General features: G+C 46.4%; 1 protein-coding gene across 1 annotated transcript; it reads left to right on the forward strand.

Annotated features, from left to right (window-relative positions):
* The first annotated feature begins 1,373 nt into the window (after nucleotides 1-1,373).
* Nucleotides 1,374-18,340, forward strand: FAH (fumarylacetoacetate hydrolase). Its single transcript, XM_075714475.1, has 14 exons — nucleotides 1,374-1,454; nucleotides 3,933-4,043; nucleotides 4,670-4,791; nucleotides 5,921-5,970; nucleotides 7,477-7,567; nucleotides 8,107-8,204; nucleotides 8,467-8,519; nucleotides 9,948-10,047; nucleotides 10,745-10,875; nucleotides 11,645-11,720; nucleotides 12,321-12,367; nucleotides 13,355-13,456; nucleotides 14,422-14,539; nucleotides 18,261-18,340. The coding sequence occupies exons 1-14, from the start codon at nucleotides 1,374-1,376 to the stop codon at nucleotides 18,338-18,340; spliced, it is 1,260 nt and encodes a 419-aa protein (XP_075570590.1).
* The last annotated feature ends 280 nt before the right edge of the window (nucleotides 18,341-18,620 follow it).

An 18,620-nucleotide genomic window follows, 5' to 3' on the forward strand; every position in this document is an offset into this window, starting at 1 on the left:
CTGACACTTAAGAATTGCATGTCATCTTTGTTGCTTTGGCATTGGCTCTGTGTTATCATGGTGGTTGATCTGCTTCTCAAAGCTGGTTAACTAGTGAAGCTTTATATTTTGTGTCATCAGCTTGAGATCAGCAGATGAACATTTTAATTAATACCAGCACATTCACAGCACTACATAACACTTGGGTAAATCTGTCTTCTCGAGATGCACAGTGCGTATTGGAAACATGCTTTCAAGATGTTTGTGTTTTGTTTTTGGAATAAGCAGGTTATACACCCGCGTCCTCTAACTTTGGCATGAAACCTCTTTGCTGCGTTAAAACCATTTCCAACAGTCAGTGGAATGGAGTTGTGCCTTAGGAACAGGAATTTTACAAGAAATTTTACAGAAGTTTGTGCTAGGCATTGTATTACTTAAGAACCCCTTTCAAACAGCACCATGTGAGCTTGCGTCTTCACTAGTGAAGAGCTGTCACAGATGGGCTGTCATCAGTGGTGGTGTGTCATCTTACACTGAGTATCTGGCTGTACAGCTTGCTGCATTTCTTCTAATGAGTCTTCTCTGCCAAAAAAAAAGAAAACGTCAAGCAGGAAACCAGTTCTTTGGCTTGGCAGTCACAGGCATCTAACCATTTTTATTGAAAAGGGCTGGTCTTTGCTATCCACTTCTAATTTTGAGGATATTCCCTCACTGGTTTCTACTTTTCTTGAATGTGGGTGAATTTTCTCCTGCAGGGGGGAGAAAGCTGGGGCTGGGAGCAGAAAGACCAGTCTCCCTGCTCTTTGTGGTTGGTTGCACATGTATCTCTGTTTTTAAGCTGCTGGAACTATCTGGAGAAAATGGAACGACTCCGTCGGGTGCAGAATTACAAAACGAAAAAGCACACAAAGTGTAGTTGCAGGCGTGAGTTGTGCAACTTCCCAAGGGTTGCTGAGCTCCTGGTAGAAGAACTGCTCAGTGTGGGCATAACATCGCACCATCGCTCTGGCACGTCAGTGACCCCTCGGAAGGTAAAGGAGCGGAGTTACCGCTGGTCTTCCAGCTGTCTGCTCGGATCCCCACCGGCGGCGATGTACCTGCTGGAAGAAGGTCTCTGTTTCGCGGGAGGGTTTATCCAACAGGAAGAGCCTGCTTCTCCACTGCTCCCTACCTCGCCAGAACAGTTAACAGCTGCTGACTCGCGCAAACCTCTGGCACTAATTAACTGCTGCCAGAGGGAGCAGGCAGAGGGGTGGGATGGAGACGGATCAGCGATTGGTTTGGGGCTGAGGACGGAGGGTGGGATTTGGTGCTTCTGTGCTCTGGGTTGCAACATCTGGAGAGGATCTTCCTCCTAGGAAGGCGCGTAGCAGCCCAGGAGCTCGGTGTTTAGCATGTCTTTCATCCAGGTAGACAAGGACTCAGATTTTCCTCTCCAAAATCTCCCCTATGGGGTTTTCTCCACTAAGGAGGAGGTGAGTAACAGCAAACTTTGTCCTTGGGGTGTTGTAATTGTTCCGAGGCTATGAATAAGAACAGAAATTCCTGGCAACCTGGGATAGAGGAAAACTTCCCAGCCTGAGACACTTGCACAGGCTTCCTGACTTGACAGTAAAACTGTAGTTGCTGCATTGCCTTTTTTCTTAATGTGGTCATTTTGATGACAGTGTCTTTAAAATTGCACAAAAGAAATAAAAAGTGTTAATACTTATGAGAAGTATTTTGGCTAATACATACAGGAGGTTTGTGTGGTTTTGACTGTTTTTGTGAAATCATTAAATCTGCATTTGATCCTTTCTCTAAGTAGAGGCATGGCACAGTTTGCACCGATTTTTTTTTTTTTTTACTCAATCCCTCATTTTCCTTGTGACTGAGTGTAATCACACTGTCACTGTTAAGCAGCCATGTTAAATATTTCTTTTAATCTATTGTTAATTCTGTAGAAGCCACTCCCTCTTGCACAATGTGAGCTGACATAAGGGAAGTCTGAATTGAAAACACCGTATTTGCAAGCGAGTGTTGTCTTCTGGTCTGTTAAGAGCGTGCTCTTGGTGAGTTAGTTTGGTGGTTGCAAAAGCACTAAACTAGGGCACAAAATGTGTGTTTCATTTCCGGTTTTGCAGCTGACCTGTTGTGTTTTATTGGGCATACATTTATGCAATGAAGCATTAAACGTGTAAAAAAGTGTGTTACGTTTAAAGCACTGCCCAAAGGCTATGGATTGAGCCAGCTTTGGACCTTATATTTTATGATCATGTAAGAAAACACACTTCAACATTACTTCCAAGAAGGTAGCTCCCAATTCCCATTTTTGTGAGAACTGAGCCCTGTTAGGTGGAACCTCACACCTCCGAGTGCCTGATGGGATGGAGCCCTGGAGATGTGTTCTCCTGGAGAAAAGGAGACGAGCCAAGAGTCGCATCTTGGAAGGAAAAAGTGGAGGATTTGTTTATCATTGCTCACAGAAACTTCATGATAATCTCCTGGTTTCTGCTGTCTCGGCTTATCCATGCAGGTTTAAAAGAAAAAAAAAAAAAAAGAATTTAAACTGGAAGATTATGTTTTCTGATGTGGTATTTTCCAAAGATAAAACTGAGATGGTTCGTTTAATCTCTCCCTAGATGTGTGTGTTGTTATCTAGCAAGTCTGGATTATTTTTCTGCCTTCTTCAGTATCTGTTCTCTGAAGAAAACATCTTCACTCAAACCCTGTGAAAAGACAGGCAAAGACTTACGGAAATTATTTAGGAAAATAATGTTCTAAAAGTAGCCCAATGTTTTAATGATTTCAAGCTAAAGCAGTTGATGTAATTCCTGACTATCCCAGTTACAAATTAACCTGACATGACCTTTAGTTTTTTCTGCAGGAATGTTTGCTGAATAAATACTTATTATGACATTTGGAATCTTGTTTAGAAATTAAAGGTTAAAAAATAGGTTTAATAGCATGGATTTTCATAGATGGTTATTCCCTTTCGGTAAGCTAGTTTTCATAACGACTGTAACTAGTTTGTCTTTATTTGCCTAGAGACACAAATAATTGAAATTTGTCTTTGAACGCTGCAGCATTCTTTTAACCCCCCATACAGCTGCGGCAGAGCTGCAGCGGGATCGTCCGTGCTGCTCCCCCGCCGTCGCCGCTGGCTCCACACGCACTTGGCGCCGGCCCTGCGAGAGCTGCAGTGGATGAACAGGGTCTTTGTGTCTTAGGTTGCATCTGTGCGGCGAATGCAGCCGCAATCTACTGTACACGTGGGAGGCTGTCCCTGAGGCGAGGATCTGGAGTAGGGTTTGCGTGCAGGTGGTGGGCTCCTTGCATGGCGTGAGGGTGGGTTACGTAGGGCAGCCTCATTCGACGTGGTACGGACATAACGTGTCTGAGCAAGATGCGCTGTGTTCCCGGTATTGTCAGTGGAGTCCAGAGCACCCTTCGTCTTCTGGGGAGGAGCTGTGGTGCAGAAATGCCTATTTCCCTCTCCTGTTACATGGTTACAGGGATGAGATCAATCCTGCCCATAGCATGTCTGTGTCTGTGTTCAGTTCCCCACCTGTAGAAGGAGGAATAGCATTTTCCTACTTCACAGCGTATTTCAGATGTATGGGCTTATTCTGCAATGCTTGTCATTAATGAGGGGTAGGCAAACGCTTCTGGGGGAAAGGGAGCAGGGAAAGAAGCCTCTGCTTGTCCTAGCCTTCCTCCAAAAGATGGGGATGAGGAGAAGGCTCTCTCCTACCCCTCAAGGGCTGCAGGGAGTCTGCAATGATGCTCTGCCTCTAGGTCTTAACATTTTTCAGCAGCAATCGCATCTACCAGCTTTTAATGGGCAATTACTGTGATCCCTGATGGATTAAACTCTCTGTGGGCACTGTCTTCCCCCATGCCCACTTTGGAGGATTTGTGAGTACAAGCATAAACTCTTCTTCTCCTCCCCTCCTCCTCTCACTGCTTTGCAGCCTAGGCACAGGCTCGGGGTTGCGATTGGAGACCAGATTTTGGATCTCAGCGTCATTAAACATCTGTTCAATGGACCAGCTCTTGCCAAACATCAGCATGTCTTTGACCAGGTATTTATCAGAGCCTGTTGTTCTAATTCCCACGCACATTTTAGAAATATTCCATAAGGGATTTTAGCAACTTGGGGGGAGATAACGAACATGAACTGCAAATGTGTCGTCAGGCGGGAAAACTCATCACACCTGCGATAGCAAGGAGAGCAGAGACATCGGGGGTCCAAAGGACATTTTCACTGAAAGTTTCATCAGACTTTGGCAATGCAGGGGTCTGACACAAAGCCTAAATGTTACTTCAATCCTGCTTGTGCCTTCAACATTTCATGGCAAGGAATTGGATGGGATTTTCATGACGGGAAGATTGCGTTAAGGGTAAAGGTAAATACAGATGACCTCTGGTTGCAGCTAGTTGAGATACCAAAGCTGCTAAGGTCTGGAATAGTGTGTTAGGACAAGCATCATACAAACATGCATCCTGCTTCGGAGGACTTGTGGGAGGGCGGGAGTGCAGGCAGTTATGAGCAGGGAGGATGGGAGATCTGGGCAGCCGCCGCCCTGTAACCCCGGCCCGCAGGCATTCAGCCCCGGGGCTGAAAGTGCAGGACATCTTCCGTGCATGCGAAGGTTAAGCAAAACACGGTCTTTTATCTGCCACCCCACCTCTCTGTGTCGCCTGTCAGCCTACCCTGAACGCCTTCATGGGGCTGGGCCGGGCGGCGTGGACGGAGGCGAGGGCTTTCCTCCAGAAGCTGCTGTCGGCCGGCGAGCCGGCCCTGAGGGACAACGCGGAGCTGCGGAGGAGGTGAGGGTGCGGAGAGTCGCTGCGGGGTGCGGTCACCTTTCAGCGGTGCCCTGTATCACCCAGATCCCTCAGTGATCCAAGGCACCAAAGCTGAAGGTCTGAACGTGGCTACCTGCCGCCTACATGGGAATTAACTGGGGTTTGAGCATACTGAGAGCTTCCCTCTCTTAATTATGTCTCTGATTAATCCTTTAACTGCCCACAGAACCAGGGTGTCACCCTCTGGCTGGGGACACTGCCGCCCCTCCGGAGGGCTGAGCTGGGCTGCCCGCGCCGCGCGGGGCCAGCCTGGCGCGCTGAGCACACCCCCTCCTCCACGGCCTTCGACGAAGACAGGGCTGCAAGGGGCCCGCTCCACCCCTCCCACCTCCCCCAGCACTGCCCTGCCTCTTCTGCCTGGCGTGGCTTCTGGGAGACCCCTCCAATTGCTCCTCGGAAACCGCCCGACTGCGCTAAAGCCGAATCTCTTGTCGCAAATTGGCTTCAGCCACAGGGCAGCGCGCTGGGTTAGGAGTGGGAGGGGAGGACGGTGCTCTGCTCCACGCTGCGCTGACGGAAAACGTGTGTGTCCATTAATCACATGTCGTCTTGCTTGTCTGGAGCGATGCTTTAAACGCCGCGAGCGCCTGCCCCAGCGGCAAGCAGGAGCCGTTCCTCCCTGGCTCGCTGGGGTGATTTAGGCACACGCGTGCAGCGGAGGGGTTGAACCGCTGCTTGACACGGGCGCCTTCCCCGAGCAGGCCCAGCAGTTCAAATCGGGCACCCCGAGAGCCACATCCTATAAAATCATCCTTTCCATGCAGCAGAGGCAGCGGTGACCGGCTCCGCTGTGTTGCATGGCCGTGGGGTGTTTCTCTGTGCCCCTCGGGACGCCAGCTGGCCCGCCCCACGCGGGCCTCCCTTCCCACCCGCACCCTGAGGGGTGCTCGGTTCGGTCGTAGCCATCCCAGTAACAGCAGCTTGTGCAGTTGTCTTAGTTCTTCTGCAAGGTTTTTTTTGCTGCAAGGCTTTGCGAAATAAATTAAGGAAGGAACTAGGAGAAAGAGACAGCCTTTTACATGCTTATAAATCACTTCTGGGTGAGGGCTGCAAGCTTTCTGAGAGCTGAAGTCATTGTTTTTCATTTCAGAGCGTTTGTACCTCAAGCTTCTGCGACGATGCACCTGCCAGCCCACATCGGTGAGTGCCCCGCAGCTGCGGGCTGCTCAGCGCTGCCCGTTGCTCCCGCCCAGAGACGCTGCTTTCGTTCCAGCTTGCTTAGACAGATCATAGCTGTGACAGGGAATGGGTTTTGCAGGAGCCAGAAGTAGATTATTGTACATAATGAAAGGTAGGTGCTGTCTGTGGCACAAGAATAAAAGCCTGGGGAAGCTCAATAGCAGCCAGAAAATTCCTGGATGCTTTTTTCACTAACTGAGGGTTGTCTGGTGCCGTATAACTCTTGTCATCAGACTGGCATCACCAGAGGCCTTTGTGCATAGAGCCAGGGAAGAAACACTTGCCCAGTTTCCAGCATTTTCCCCTTTTGCCATCAGAAAATAATTCAGATCTTCCAAAGTTTTGCAAGGCAGATACTCCGGCATAGCCTCATAAACAAGCATGAGTCTCCACTCCCAGAAAATTATTCTGCATCCCAAATCTTACCTCTGCTCCCACGAGGCCATGGACTGCTTTGGAGTAAGTGTATCCATATAGATCTATAAACATTTTCTTGTTTTTAACAAATTTATATTTAGACCCAAAACAATTTGATCAAAATCGCTTGAGGGATGCGACCTTCACGGGAGCAGGGATGTGAACTTGCCCGTTTCCCGGCCAAATCCTGTTCCCGCTGGGCTTTTGGCTCCCGTGGGGCGCGCAGCCCTGGTTTGGGACAAAGTCTAGCCTGGCCCAGAGGAACCGTGATGAGTTTCCATAGATGCAATACCTTCCTGCAAATAGTTTCAGGTTGAATATGTCTTGTCAAAAACTTGCTGGCTCCTACCACTCGTGAGTGCCGTGAGTGAGAGCGCTGCCCGGGCAGCATGACGTTGGCTGTATCGCGCAGCTGCAACGTATTTAGGTTTCCACTACAGTTGCCTTCAGCTCTGTCCTGTGCTTGATTCGTGCTTGTCCTGAGAGCAAGCACTGGCTGCATCCTCTGCTGGGGCCGCAAGATAACTTGCTGAAGTTGCAAAACAACTTAACGTAATGTAAATGCCCCCTCCCAAGTTGAGTTTTTCCCCCAGCCCCGCCGGTTTCCCATTAATCTGAAGGGTGGGGAGCTGTTTGCCAGGGATGGCAGCAGAGGGCAGCAGATGTCCTGCGTATGAGCCGATTCCTCCACCTGGGTACCACCGGCGAGGCAGAAAGAGCAGCGGGACTTGGCTCGCCTCTGGAAAGCTGCCGGCTGCTTTGTGTCCTTGCGCTTTCCCCCACCTCGCTTCTCTACTGGAGGCTCAAAAAAAAAAAAGGCCAGTTTTGTATGCATAATTTATGGATGAACTGTTAATCACCACCTTTATGCTATTAATTACATCCCCGTGCTAATAATATTAAATGTTGCTACATGCCTCCGCTTGGCACTCTCCCTGTCTCTCCTTTTCTGCTCCTTTCATTGCCAGCAGTGTACGATGTGCTTTAGCCCCAGCATATGAGGGACTTTCCTACCATTGATCCCTGTTTTATGGGTTTCTTTTCATGCAGGAGATTACACTGACTTCTATTCTTCACGCCAACATGCCACAAACGTTGGGATCATGTTCAGGGGGAAGGAGAACGCTTTGATGCCTAACTGGTGGGTAGTTCAGGCTTTTCTCGGGTGCAGCATTATTTTGCATGCCTATCTGTACATATATATAATTTTTTAAAGATCTGAGTAGTCTTTCAGGAAAGTACTGATTTCAGTTCATAGCCAGTGAGAATCTGTACTGTCAAAAGTTCAATACCAGAACTGAAAACCCCATTTCTCTAGCCTTAGCTAAGGCTGCACTGCATTTTGTTGCAGCAGCTGCACCAACTATGATGCAGCCCGCTGGTTCAAAGACAGATTTACCTAAGAAATTGTTTTTTGCTGAGTGGCAAGAAAGCAGGGTTTGAGCTCCAAGGAATTAAGTGGAGCAGTGGCACAGAAGTGCATTAAGACTGCTACATGGCTTTGGATTATAGCTTGCTCACTTCTTTATATCGGAGCAAGTAAGGTGCAAATGTCCGTGCCCATCTATGCAGAGCTCTCTCCTCCTACCTCGCACCCCCGTGGGGCTTCCACCCCAGAAAGCTGCTCTGGCTGGCGATGGTTACACAGCTAACCCGCGCTCTGTGATGCTCTCTCGCAAGGCTGCACTTACCTGTCGGTTACCACGGCCGGGCATCGTCCGTCATGGTGTCTGGGACACCCATCCGCAGACCTGTGGGGCAAATGAGACCTGACAATGGTGAGTCCATGGTAGGCTTTTAATGTGGCTTCTTATTTTTTTTATTTTTTTATTTTTCCTCCACGTCATAGAGTAGTGGAGAGGAAGAGTCTGGGATGCCTTGTCTAAAGCACAGCCCAGGGTCAGGGCAAGAGAAAGCCTTGAGTTAAGTCCATCGTGTGTTTGCAAGCCGGGCAGCATCAGCTGCTCTTTTTCTTCTGGCTGTTACTTTTATTTCCCTACATGCCTCCCTCTCGTAAAATACTCTTTCTTCTACCCACAGATAAACCTCCAGTGTTCGGTGCTTGTAAGCGTCTGGATATCGAGTTAGAAATGGTAAGATGGGCTTTTTTCCCCCTACCACTTGAAAAACATTAAAATAGAAACAGGGAAGAAAAGGTAGGTTTAGCTGCTTCTAAAACGAATGTCTCATAAGGTCCATTCCTGTGTTTCCCTCTGAGCAGTCTGTGCAGCAGGCAATAAAGATTTCTACGGAGGAAACCTTCCCTTCTGACGAGCTGCAGGGTGCATTAGCTCATTGAGTGGTTTGCTAACACAGCTTTCAGGCTGGAAACAGCTCATCTGGCCAAATCTGAGCACTAGTGCAGCAGTCTGGAAGCAGGCAGGTATAATTCTTTTTATGAGACACCACAGCCTGTTATCTGGTTAGCAGTTACCTCTGCACTGCAGCCAGGATCTTTTAATGGACACTGGGGATTTTGGAAGTACAGGCTGTCTGCACCTTGAGTCTAGAGCGGAGGAAGCCGTGCGTTCTTGGGAGTGCAATTCAAACGCCTCATCCTTCTGGCTGGAAAGATGAAAAGTGTGCTGTGGGTGTTGTAACAAAACATCCTTGGAAGGTGTGTCTTCTTGTGGCTTAATGTGGTCCAGAAGGGAGAGTTTTATAGGCTTGTTCATTATGATTTATAAGATTTATATAATTTTTATATGATTTATTCCCCATCTCTCCCCTTAAAAAAAAAAAAAAAAAGTGGAAGAAGTCTAATATTAAGGGAAATGGTACTAAAAATGAACTGAAAGCCTTTAATGCTGTATGCTTTGCAGATCAATGCTATAAAATGGGAGGCAGTCCCGTAAAGTTGGGTACACAAAGTGCTGCCATACCTCTGCTTTGTGGCCTGAGTTTCACCGCAGGCTGCTGTGAGAGCAGATTTAGATCAATGAAGGCTTTGGAAGAAAAAACTTCCAAATTGTTGGCAGAAAGAGACAACTGAGATTCCCTGTGGAATTCTCTGGCACATGCTCATGCTGTACATTTTCTAAGGGACCAAGCGCAGGCACCCAGCTCATGACCTGTTTTACTTAGTGGGCGCATTTCTCCCCATGCCTCCTCTTCCCCACTGTCATGACAGGCTGCAGCCACGTTCAGCATCCCCTCGGATGACTTTAAAGTCTTTCCTGTTCACTGTCTGCAGCAAACAGAATCACTTCAGTGGGCAAACCTGTCCTGCATCCGGACTGTAATTAGGAAGGACCATTTTTGCTCCTGCATTTTGACAACGTCATGCCTTTGTTTAGTGACTGTCTCTTAGCAACACAGTGCTCTTAAGTATTGCAAGCCTGCCAGCTTCATGGAGGGGAAGAAGGATGGACTAGGCCATGAGTTTTGTCTAATTGTGTACGGGAAATGATGGAAAATCCCATCCTGTCAGGTCCCTGTTGCTTGTGAGTGTAACCCTCTGTGCAGTAAAGATTTTTAGCTTCAAAAACTTCCTTAATCAACATTTTGCTTTTCAATTGCAGGCATTCTTTGTGGGTCCTGGAAACAAGTATGGGGAGCCAATTCCTATCAGCAGAGCCCAGGAGCACATCTTTGGGATGGTCCTTATGAATGACTGGAGCGGTAATCGGTGCTGCAGGAGTCTGCCTGGAGAGGGGGTTACAGCGTCACGGGAAACCTTAGATAGAGATAAATTATATATTTTAATAGTAGACTAGTGATAATTGAAACCACTGGGTACAGTTGAAAGGGATGAAAATGAAATGCTGTCTGTATTTCTCAGGCTCTGTCTCAATCCATCTTCGATCAATCGGTAGAACAAGAAATTGCTGCCTAATGAAGATTTATTTACTTATGAAAGAGCTAATATCAGTCTAGTTTCTTCTGGGCAGGGATGGAGTAGCCCTAAGGATGGTGATTCCAACAGAGGATTGATTTCAGTGTCAGGAGCAGAGAAACAATTTGGCAATCACAAATCCCTCAGTCTTTGCATAGATTTAAGTGGTTGCAATTGGCCTTATGACTGGCATGGGCCATTAGCTGTGTGAAAAAGCATTAACTAAACTGGGGATAAAAATACTCGTTATATGGGGATGGCCTGACTTGGTTTAATTATTGCTGACTTTTCTTCCTAATCTAGCTGGTCTAAGAAAATTGGTTTGAGGGTCTGAAAGGGATGGATTTAAATCAGGATTTGGGCACAATGGCTAGAAAAGGGTGCTGATAACATTTGCAATCGCTGTTACTCTTTCACAGGTGTGATGGCTGCACAACTCCTAGGATATGTTTAACAGCATTGCTTTCAATTTTCTCTTCCTAGCCCGTGACATCCAGAAATGGGAATACGTTCCTCTGGGACCGTTCCTGAGCAAGAGCTTTGGCACAACCATCTCTCCCTGGGTTGTTACCATGGAAGCTCTCATGCCATTTGTGTTGCCAAACCCTGTCCAGGTTAGCAAGAGAAAGGGTTGATATAAAGGAAAAGCAGTGCTAGAAAAATGTCAGCAGAACGGGTAGGTCCCATCAGTAGGAATCACTGAGCTGTATCAATGCCAAGCACTTTCTTCATAGACTTTACAGGTGTGATCCTGCTTCCAAGCATATGAAGGCATCCTGGGCCCTCTGAGTTCAAATGCTCGTTATGGCGCTGGCGCTGGCACATGGTACCCTGGGCTGTCATCCTGCCTGCTTGAGCAGGGCAGAAAAATCATCTCCTTTAAAACACCTGGAAACTAAACTGATCAGAGCGCTGCTTGTTAGCATTTGGTAGCATTTAGCATCCAGCAAGCAGAGGAGGGGGAGTGGACTCAAGCCAAAACACTTTGTTCAAGCGTTTCTGCATTGTGTAGACGTTTAGTTAAAATTGAAATAGATAATAAAGAGTCTTGCACAGAACTCACCACCTTCTCTGTGCAGGCACAGAGCAAAGGTGTGCTAGCACTGTATTTATTTTGGATTAACATCCACGCCGTAAGGATGGAGAGGGCTTTTGGAGCCCATGTGCAGAAAAAGGAATCGGATTATACGGATATCACATCTGTTCAGAAAGATCTTTAAAAGTGTGTGCATGAGAGCAAGCAAAGCAGTAATCTGAGCAGTAACAATGGTGAAGTAAATGGGGAGTGCAGCACATGCTGGTTAAACAGAAGGTCACTGGGATGGCTCGTGGAATTTTTCCTTTTTGTTTGTTTAGACTGTGATGCCTTTTATACGTTTTTAGGATCCCAAGCCGCTGCCCTACCTTCAGGACAAAGAGCCCTACACTTTCGACATCAAGCTCTTTGTTGCTATTAAAGGTACAGCAATGCTGAGTGGGTTATAAAGCTGAAATTGCCAATTAAGGGATGCAGAACCACCACCTATTTCAGACAATTTGCTCTTGGCTCTGCAGTCCTCCTCTTCCATCTGTGCTCAGATTGCCTCTGTCAGAGAAAGAGGCAAAGCTCTTCGTGCTCCCCGTTGGCTGTGCAGCAATGTGTCAAGGAGGGAATACCTCCCAGATGATCAGCTTACCGTGAGGAGGGTCCCTGTGGGGTCTGCCTGCATCGGCAGGGGTAGGCAGGGCATGGGAAGAGCAGAGGTATGTGGAATTCAGATGTTAACCCAGCTCAGACCCCCAGCTCACGGCCATGCTGACCGGTAGGTCCAGGTGTTGCTCCTGTAGTACAGCAGAGAGCAGGAAATGAGCAGCTTGATGCTACCCCAGTGCCATCCACATGCTTGTTTTCTATGAAATTCTGGCCTTCATATCAATAGAAAATGTTATTACTTGTTTCTTGCTAGGGATTACAATGATAAAAGAAGTCTCCATCCATCTGTAAAATCAAAAGACTCCAACATCATTCATCCAACACAAACAAATTGCTTCCCTGTTTCTTATTTTTTATTTTCTGCAGGAGAAGGAATGAGCATGCCAACTACTATATGCAGAACCAATTTCAAGGTAAGACTCCAGTATCTTTTATTTGCTTGAAATCTTGCTGATGCCATGAGCTTCAGCCTTAGGCAGTTTCAAACACTGATTTTTGCATTAGCTGAAGAGCAGATCTGGTGGGTGTGGGTGTAGGGGACAGAGGGAAAAGTGTGGAGGGTGGTGATAGTTCACTCCTACTGAGATGGAAACACCCGAATGCTCAAGCACTGAAGAAGGGGGCAGCTCTTTCCACTGCTCAGTTTAGGGTGCTCATAGCATCATAAGTTGGGTGTTCCTTTGGCAGGGAGCAGTGAGAGCGGAGGACTCGCAGGCAAAGGGAATTGCTTCTTGCCATGCCGAGGTGCAATACAGCTTTGCAGTCGCAGCTGGTAATTTAGATGCAGACTTGCTGCTGCAACACCGCTCCGAGCCTGGGTCTGCCCCAGCTCTTCTGCGGGCAGCATGGTGGCTCTGCCTCTACAGGCTGATTGAAGCCAGGAGGTACATGTACCAGCTGCAGGATTTCTCAATGAATTTTATATTCACATTTGGTTCTTTGCATAGTAATTACCTTAATCAGTAAATCAGTAGTCAGCAAATCAGTAATAAGGAGATTTTTCTATAAAGCCGTTAAAATACCAGACTCAATCATGGATCCTGGGTCAGCAGTGCTGGCCTTAAAGAGGAAGAAGAGGAGAAATGACATCCAGCGGAAAGAAGAGGAATTTTAAGGGACTAAATTGCATGTTAAAGTATGTTTTATATGCACATAGCAGCTCCTTGTCATCATTTAGAAAGCAATCAGCCAGGCCACAGTAACTACGGAGAATACCACACTAAGTAACTGTGAAGGTTGCTTTCAGGCTGCTGAAGGTTCCTGATTAAATAAGGAAACTTTTCTTTAGGGACAGTCTTACCAGCATCATCCCGAGAAAGCAATACGTTCTGCATAGCCTAATGGCACGCCAGAGAGGTTTGTCCTTCATTGCTTTAGCCTCCTCTTCCTCCTTCCTCCAGCACATGTATTGGACCATGAAACAGCAGCTGGCTCATCATTCGATCAACGGGTGCAACCTCAGACCTGGAGATCTCCTGGCCTCCGGCACAATCAGTGGACCCGTAAGTGTTTAAATAACGCCAGTCACTGAGAACTGGTCAGCAGTCCAAAACCAGCTGAGCAGGGCTTTGAGTCTAAGCCCTGTTTGATTTGAGCAGCCATGAAAGCATCTGCAGTTCTTGCCTAGGCACTTTGGGCTGATGCTTTGGCAACCCCAAAATCACACTAAGAAGTGGTGGGTTTCTTGTTGTTACTGGTTTTTGGTTTTTAATATCTTCTGTACTCCTTCCCCTAAGAACTGTTTTACCACAGATGCAAATTCATTTCTATGCGCAAGCATCCATGTGGCCCGTTTATACTTTATGAGATGCAGCTTTTTTAGTTCTGAGAAGAATGTAAAAGGTGCATGGGTATAACTTTTAGTTTCTCTAATACTACCTATTTGGAGCTAACTTCACAAGCTATTGTTCCCCTTGAACTGTCATATGGACTGTTGCTGCAATATATGGATAACTTGCACTTTCTGAAACATCAAATAGAAATCCTATTCGTGCTGTCTGAAAGACAGCCTCAGGTAAGTTGTTTCCAAGTTGAGATACCAAAGTTTGCTTTCTTCAAACTATTGTACTACAGATTGACATTAAAGACTTACAAACATTTGCCAGCTTTGCTCTTCTGAAGAACAAAATGTAAATAAAAATCCAAAACGTGACTACATAAAAGCACTGGATTTGTAGAAGTGCCCTTGATTTGTTTCCGTTCTTGCTGTAGCAGACCCAAACTACTTTTACAGGGTTTAGCACTGTTAAACACACCAGATAATGGCTGTAAGCATGACAGCTTATAGTGAGCAAGCAATTAAAATGCAAAGGCAGGAAAACAAGCCAATATATCAATGAATTAAATCAACAGCAAAACTCTGTTCTATAGTGCTAACGTACTTGTGTGCCTACTTCCAGCAGCAAGTAACTTAACAGCAGGACAGATACTAAAAAGTTGTTTATTTGTTTATGAACTCTTGCTGCAGGAGCCAGAGAGCTTTGGCTCCATGCTGGAGCTGTCCTGGAACGGAACAAAAGAAATCCCTCTTGGCAGTGGACAGTCTCGTAAATTCCTGCAGGATGGAGATGAAATAATTTTGACAGGTAATGGCCAAACAACTGCTCTTACACTGCACCAAGGATGTTTCCAGACTGATCCCAGTAGTGGAAGTGCCTGGCAGGGAGATGGGCTAGTCTGTACATGCCTGCCAGGCAAACACAGTTGTTTCCATCCTACCTGTCAGGAGACAAAAGCAGGTGGATAGAAATTTCCCTGAAATAAATGCTTTCTGGACTCCATTATTTGCTTTGCTAGGTACTTAATGATCTTGCTATGCCTGTGTGTGAGTGCTAAGGGGACAGTGGAGGTAGGTTTGCCTTTATGGGCAAAAATATCCTGGGACTAGAAGCAGGTGATGTATTGTTGCCACCACAGTCCAAGTTTGCACATGGAGCAGAGCTTGGAAAATGCTAAAAAAAGTTATTTTGCAAATAATATTTCATTTGTAACATAGGCATATTCAATGAAGTGTGTTGCAAATCAAGTATGTGGGAAGCAGCATGAAGCCTGCTAGAACAGCTGACCAGCTCCCCTCTGAAAAGGGCTGTGCTTGAGAGCTGTTTCATGCTGGGCCATGGTTTTAATTTCCATCTTGATAAACTAAGGATTTTATGAATTAAAATATACCATGGTGTTTTTGTGATCTAAATCCCACTCCTACTTCATTTTAATCAAAAGACTAGTGTAAAACAAATCTATTTTTTCCTCTCCTCTCATCTTGTCAACCCCTTATGGCTTTGGGGTGGCAAATATTTGGCAAGAACAGCCATGAGAAACTTTTGATTCAAGCCTGCGTATGTCTTTGCTGTGTTGCCTGCTGAGTTTTTAATATCTCGTGGCACATTGTGCATCATCAGAGGAGACCCAGCCAGTGCCACACCTGGCTCTGAGCAACTCCATCATGCTGATGTGATCAGAGATAGTCTGCACAGAGAACAAAATGGCTCAAGTGATGAGAAAACACAAATGTGACTTAGGGCAGAGAAAATGTGAGTGACTAATGCCTGTGTAGAAACCTGAAGGACATGACGGTGTGATGCTAGTATGTGTTCACATACCTGTGCCTGCTTGATCCAACCAGGACTTTTAGGATTTTTGCCAAAACAATCTAAAATGTCTTATTTTTTCAGAAAGCTTTTTAACAAAACCCAAGAACTTTTCTGTGATGGAAAAAAAAAAATATATATATATGGATGTATTCCAGTCTCCCAGTGATGGCTCTATAAGCAGCTTTGGTAGTGCCTCCTGTCTGGCAGCCTACACAGTACCTTTGAAAATCATGTTTCTGTGAGGCGCTGCCAGTTTTGCAGAGGAAGATGCTGAGACAACTGGAGATTGAGATGTACTGGAGAGAGCCGTAGATGATGAAACTGAGGAGTCCCCAATACCTCTGACATCCTTCAGCCTCCCAACAACCCAGCAACTACTCATGCTGCAATGTGTCGGCATCTGATGCTTCTCTCCATGGGCTCCCTATACATTCAGTGCAGCGAGACACTCCTCCAGCAATCCAGAGTACCACACTGCCCTCCAGAGTTGCAGGTCTCCCTCCAGTAACTATGCCAGGAGCCCTAAATTAGGGTGCAGTTGGGTATTACAAACATCTGACATGCATGTCAGCATTACATGCTGACATCCTTATAGGCAACGAGCACCTTGCAGTTTGGGACCTGTTGGCACAAGGTGGCTAGCTGAGGGACAAATGGGACTAGACCATGACCCACGTTGTTCTTCATGCCCAGAACAAGCTATGTTACTTAAATAAGTACTTTAAATCCTGAATGTCTTTAATCTTTAAAGATGGCACGGTGGCGTTGTTGTTAACCTGGATGAAGGCGCCGTTGCCCCAGTGGGACAGTCTCATGTTAGTCGGTCTGCTGTGCTATTTTACACTAGCAACAGTTTGTGATTGTAGTGAGCAGGGCATTGCGCCGTTTGTGAGAGCCGGGTGCTGCTGGGGCTGTCTGCTGGGACAGTTTGGGATCTGCTCCTATTTAGTGATGTATGGCAGGTCCAGTGCCTTAAGGCACCCTTGAGGCAGGGCTAGTGCTATTGCATCCTCTCCCGAGGCAGTGCCATTAGCTCTTGCCAAGTGCCCAACCCATAATTTCTAGTCTCCTATTTCAACTTTGTGTTCTCGCTCCCCTTGTGGGAGCTATTTCAGAGCTCTAACACATAAAATGAGAGAAATATATTTTTCCCAAGAAGTGCGTCTCGGGGAGAGAGCATTGCAAGGGAAGGTTTGCTGATGGTGTGCTGCAGCCGGCTGCAAAAATCTCTCTGTAGCTCCTTGGCACTCTGCTCAGGCCGATGCTGCTGGCAGCACAGACCTTGCTTTGTTAAATGCGCTGCTCCTTGGTACTGCTCTAAATAGTAGTTGACAGCGGGGATAACCAAACTGGACTGAAATAATAAGCTGGCGCTCAAAGGAAAGCTGGCAGTGAAGCCTAATGAGACAAATGGAAACTGAGCTGAGCCTTAAAGCAAGTGTCTTACTCAAGTATTGCTTACAAATGAGGATAGACATACTGGGGTGGTGTCTGTGGGCAGGCTGTTATGCAAGCACTTATAGACACTGCTGTCCGTGGAAAAACTTCATTTCAGCCTGGCCGTGAGAGTTGCACTGCGGGTTAGAGCTGGCAGGGTCTGTCCTCATGCTGCAAAACCTTTGGCTGCCCTGCAGCCTGAGCCCACCCATCCTCCTCTTCCTTGGCGGAGGCTTCCACTGATCGGTGCTAAGGGTGGGGATTAGGATTAAGGTCTGCTCTGTTCAGCTCCCTCTTGGCTTCTCAGAGGTAGCTGGTTTTCATCACATGCAGGGAAGATGATGTATTCCATTATTGTAGGAAAATCCATCTCTAACTATAAAATCACTCCTTAAAATACAGCATATGCCACTTGTGTCCTTTCTTTGATCAGCTGTTGTAGTGGAGAGCTACAGTAGGTCTCCTCAGCCGTTTCTTCCCAGAACAGTCTTCCCAGATGAGCCAGAAGCCCCTGGCTGTGGCCTCTCCCCTCCTTCATCTGCAGCTTTGCTAATGGATGCTGTTTCTGGAGCAGCTCAGCTGGCCTGTGGCAGCAAGAGGCGCTGCGGCATCCCCGTCCTAATGTCATCTCGCCCATCACGCAGGAGTAGGGAGATATTGAATCGTCCTGTAGTTAGAGATGTTGTCACAGGCCGGTAACTTCAGCAGCAGTCAGCAAACCTTCAATGCCTGTTTATATAACAGAGGATAAATGAATATTTTGAGTCAGATGCTGAGTTTCTCATGGAACTAAACTAATTGACTTTAGCCAGCAAAACATTCTGCAAGGGTAGGCCCTGCTGTTTGAGGGGGTTTAATGATCATCTTGCTGGCTGTAAGCATCCTGATGTCCCAAGAGCAGTCCTCATGCTGCAGAAAGAGAATCCAGATTTACTTTATTAATTGCAAGGCTGGGCCAGGCAGTGAATCAGCTTACCAGTTAGCTTGATGATGCTGCAGGTTAGGTTAAAAATCAGAAATATTGCACATCTTGCTTGCTTTTTGATCATATGTGCTGAACTTGCATATTGCTGTGTTTAACATTTTCTGTTTCTTTTTTCTTTTTTTATATTCCTGAGCTACTTGAACTCTTCCAGGTGTTCTTTTTTTTACCCCTCATTTCATTTCTGAAATATTTCCACTCGTTTTTGGTCTCTTTATTATGCCTTTATTCACTTTTAGTCCTGGTAAAATCCTGCTGTCCTGACACAACAAACTGTCTGTTGTTTTCTGGCCCTAGGTTACTGCCAGGGCAATGGCTTCCGCGTGGGATTCGGCCAGTGCTCAGGAAAAATCCTTCCAGCCCTGTTGGATCCATGATGACTGGAGTAAGGGGACATCCAAGGAGGAGGATCTCTCTCCCTGCCTCTAACAGTCATGTTGCTTTATTCAGATTTATTATTTTTATATGAGTGATTGGAATCTTATTATTTTTAATTATCAATAAATATCCTAAAGATGAATGTGGCTCTGTGGTGCGATAAGAAAAGGATTTCAACGCTAGCTTAAAATTCTTGGAATAAGAATTAAGATGATTGAAATGGAAAGTGAGATTCTTAACTCTTCTACTGTATTAATAGTTTTTTCATAATTATAAAAG

The sequence above is a fragment of the Pelecanus crispus genome, chromosome 7 (genome assembly GCF_030463565.1).
Source record: "Pelecanus crispus isolate bPelCri1 chromosome 7, bPelCri1.pri, whole genome shotgun sequence".
Lineage (NCBI taxonomy): Eukaryota > Metazoa > Chordata > Aves > Pelecaniformes > Pelecanidae > Pelecanus > Pelecanus crispus.